Source organism: Muscardinus avellanarius (assembly GCF_963383645.1).
Source record: "Muscardinus avellanarius genome assembly, chromosome: 10".
Lineage (NCBI taxonomy): Eukaryota > Metazoa > Chordata > Mammalia > Rodentia > Gliridae > Muscardinus > Muscardinus avellanarius.
Window position 1 is genome coordinate 29,099,358 of NC_137796.1, and position 2,771 is coordinate 29,102,128.

A 2,771-nucleotide genomic window follows, 5' to 3' on the forward strand; every position below is an offset into this window, starting at 1 on the left:
TAAAAATGTAAATAAAAATGGGGACGTTTCAGTGTCTTCAACGCTTCATTCAAGAACGGAGGGAACCACGTGCCTGTCCTCACCACTCCCAGTCTCCAGGCACTGAGGGCATAAGCTTTTCTACTTCACATAAGATGAAACCAGGGAGGCACCAGGTTTGAAATCACTGTTGAAAGGCTAAGATTTGAGTCCAGAGCCCATATCTCGGCACCCCAATTCAATCCCTCGCCCCTGTCCCTTATTTCCAAGGCACACAAATAAAACCAAACTCGGGATCAAGTCAACACCTTTTATTATCACTCACATACTTCATATAAAAAAAAAAAGGAACGCAGCAAATGGGTCAGGGTTGTCGGAAAAGGACATGTGGGTTTGTGCAGGTCACTCTATCTACAGGGGAGCAGGCTCCCACATCAGGCGCAGCAGCTGCACTTGTCCGATGCCCCTTTGCAGACGCAGCCCTGGGCGCACTTGGCACAGCCCACGGGGCAGCAGGAGCAGCAGCCTGGGGAAGCAAGGGGGACGGAGAGGTCAGAGCACACTCACCCAACAGCAGGCCTGGCCCAGGCTCTGCCCCCCGCCCACAGGACCCTTTTGTAGGAGAGCTTGGCTCTGTTCTGGGACAACAGAAGACACCTTTGAGATTTGTATCCCAACAGAAAAAGGCTGTTCCGGCCCATGTGAGCTCAGGACATGGCAGGACGCCTAGAGCGGGAGTGGAATACCCTCAGGGGTCAATGTAAGTCCAGGTCCCCGAGGGCCTCACTCAGAACCAGCTCCGGGCTCTCTCCCCAACTGAGCCACAGCCCCATATCCACCAGACCCACACTCACTCTTCTTGCAGGCGGTGCATTTGCACGCTTTGCATTTGCAGGAGCCAGCGCAGGTGCAGGAGTCACCTGCAAAAGGGAGAAAGGCAGTGAGCCGAGAGTACCTACCACAAGAGAGAAAGCTGTCAGCCAATGCGGGGCCGTTCGGTGCAACGCCAGAACTGCTAACTTTGTCCCTCCGGGGACTCGGAAGCCAATTCTCACTTCTTTCCCCATAGCCTAGGATGGGCCCTATATGTCTTTGATCCAGAAGAGGCAAGGAATTCTGCCTCCTCTTCAGTCCAGGCAACTCAAATGCTGGGCAGAATATTAGGACTAGCAGCACCAGCTCCTTGGGTGACTACGAGCGGGGCAGTTATGAGCCTGAGCCGTCTGGCTTCTGAAATGGGAGTCTCAGAGGATGGACATACTTTAAGGGCCACAGACGGCGCATGACAAGAAAAAGAAGCGCTAGAATTTCCCGCCCGAACTCAAAATGCACCCTAGCGACATCTATTCTGTGGTCGGAAAAATGGATATTCTAAGAATCGGTAGCTCGGCGTGTCTTACCGGCGGCGCAGGAGCAGTTGGGGTCCATTTGGAGTTCTGGTGAAGCTGGAGACCAAAGCGAGAGGCGTGGAGGAAGCCCGGCTGCGGGAAGGCGTGCTGGGATCCCGCAGCCGGCCGGCTTATTTTACAGCCGCTGGAGAGGTCCGGGCGCAAAGCCCCGCCCCGGCCTTGCACCCGCCCCGCCGCCCCCGCCCTCCCCCTCCTCCGCCGAGCTGAGCGCAACCTGCGGGCCGGGCGCCCCGGTTCCGAGCTGGACCGTGCGCACTGGGGGCCGCCCCTTTGGCAGGAGGAGCAGTGCGCAGTGGGTACATGATGTCCTCACCGCCTTTCGTTTTCCCCCACCCCCGCCCCGCTTTCTCCATTACGGCCCATCTCCGCCCTGTGAGTTTCGGGAACTCCAGCCCGGTCCCGACTGTACCCCCAAAGCCCGTCCGCGGGGTAGATGTCCTCAGTCTCGCCTTTCTCAGAATTCTTGTGCAAGCCTCAGACTCGTCACGTCCCAGGTTCGATCCTAGCTGAGCTGGTGGTGGAGACAGGAAGTTTTGTGCAAAGGACGACCTGAGAATGAACTCTCTCTCTCCACATTGCCCGTATCTCCAACTCAATTCTTTGGGCACCTCTGAGAGGATCTATGGGCACGTTGGTCCCGGCCCTCCTCTGCCTAAAATTCTCTGGGGACCGTCCACACTTTAGCAGGCCCACACTACTCCAAGTGGCAGTTCTGAAAATAGAGGATGCGTTCCCTCCCCCCAACACACACCCCAGAGGGGAACATTTTAGGAGACATGCAGCCCCTGCATTATAGCCCCTGCATTAAAAAGCAACGAGCCAGGCGTGGTGGCGCACGCTTGCAATCCCAGCATTTGGGAGACTGAGACAGGAGCATCACGGTTCGCGGACAGCCTCGGCTAGTACTTAGTGAGGCCCTTTGCCTTTTATGAGACCCTGTTTCGAAATAAAGACTAGCCGGGCGTGGTGGCTCACGCTTGTAATCCCCGCGCTTGGGAGGCAGAGACAGGAGGATGGCACAGGTTCGAAGCCAGCCGCGCACACTGGCTTAGGAGACCCTGTTTCCAAATAAAAATGTAAAAATAGGTCTGGGAGTGTAGCCCGGAGGTAGAACCCCAGTACCACCACCAAAAAAAAAAAAAAAAAGAAATAAAGACTAAAAAATAGGGCTGGGGGGTGTAGAATGCCCCTGGTTTCCATCCCCAGTACCACAAAAGAAAAATAAAATAAAATAAAAAGCATGAGAAGTGGGTATTTCTCAATATTTCTGGCTATTGCTCAGTCTCTGTTTTCATGCCTTATTTATTAATCACTTATAATCTTTGAACTCTGACAAAAATCCTAAGGGAAATTCTATATGTGAGTCAGTTTTCTAATAAAAAA

At 54.1% G+C, this 2,771-nt stretch overlaps 1 protein-coding gene across 1 annotated transcript; it reads right to left on the minus strand.

Moving 5' to 3' along the window:
- Positions 1–228: 228 nt before the first annotated feature.
- On the minus strand, positions 229–1,412 carry LOC308267962 (metallothionein-2). The gene is made up of 3 exons (XM_080702933.1): positions 1,380–1,412; positions 834–899; positions 229–505 (listed from the first exon to the last, which is right to left on the minus strand). Exons 1-3 carry the CDS (start codon positions 1,405–1,407, stop codon positions 414–416), a joined length of 186 nt encoding a protein of 61 aa, XP_080559059.1. The 5' UTR covers positions 1,408–1,412; the 3' UTR covers positions 229–413.
- Between the last annotated feature and the right edge of the window lie 1,359 nt (positions 1,413–2,771).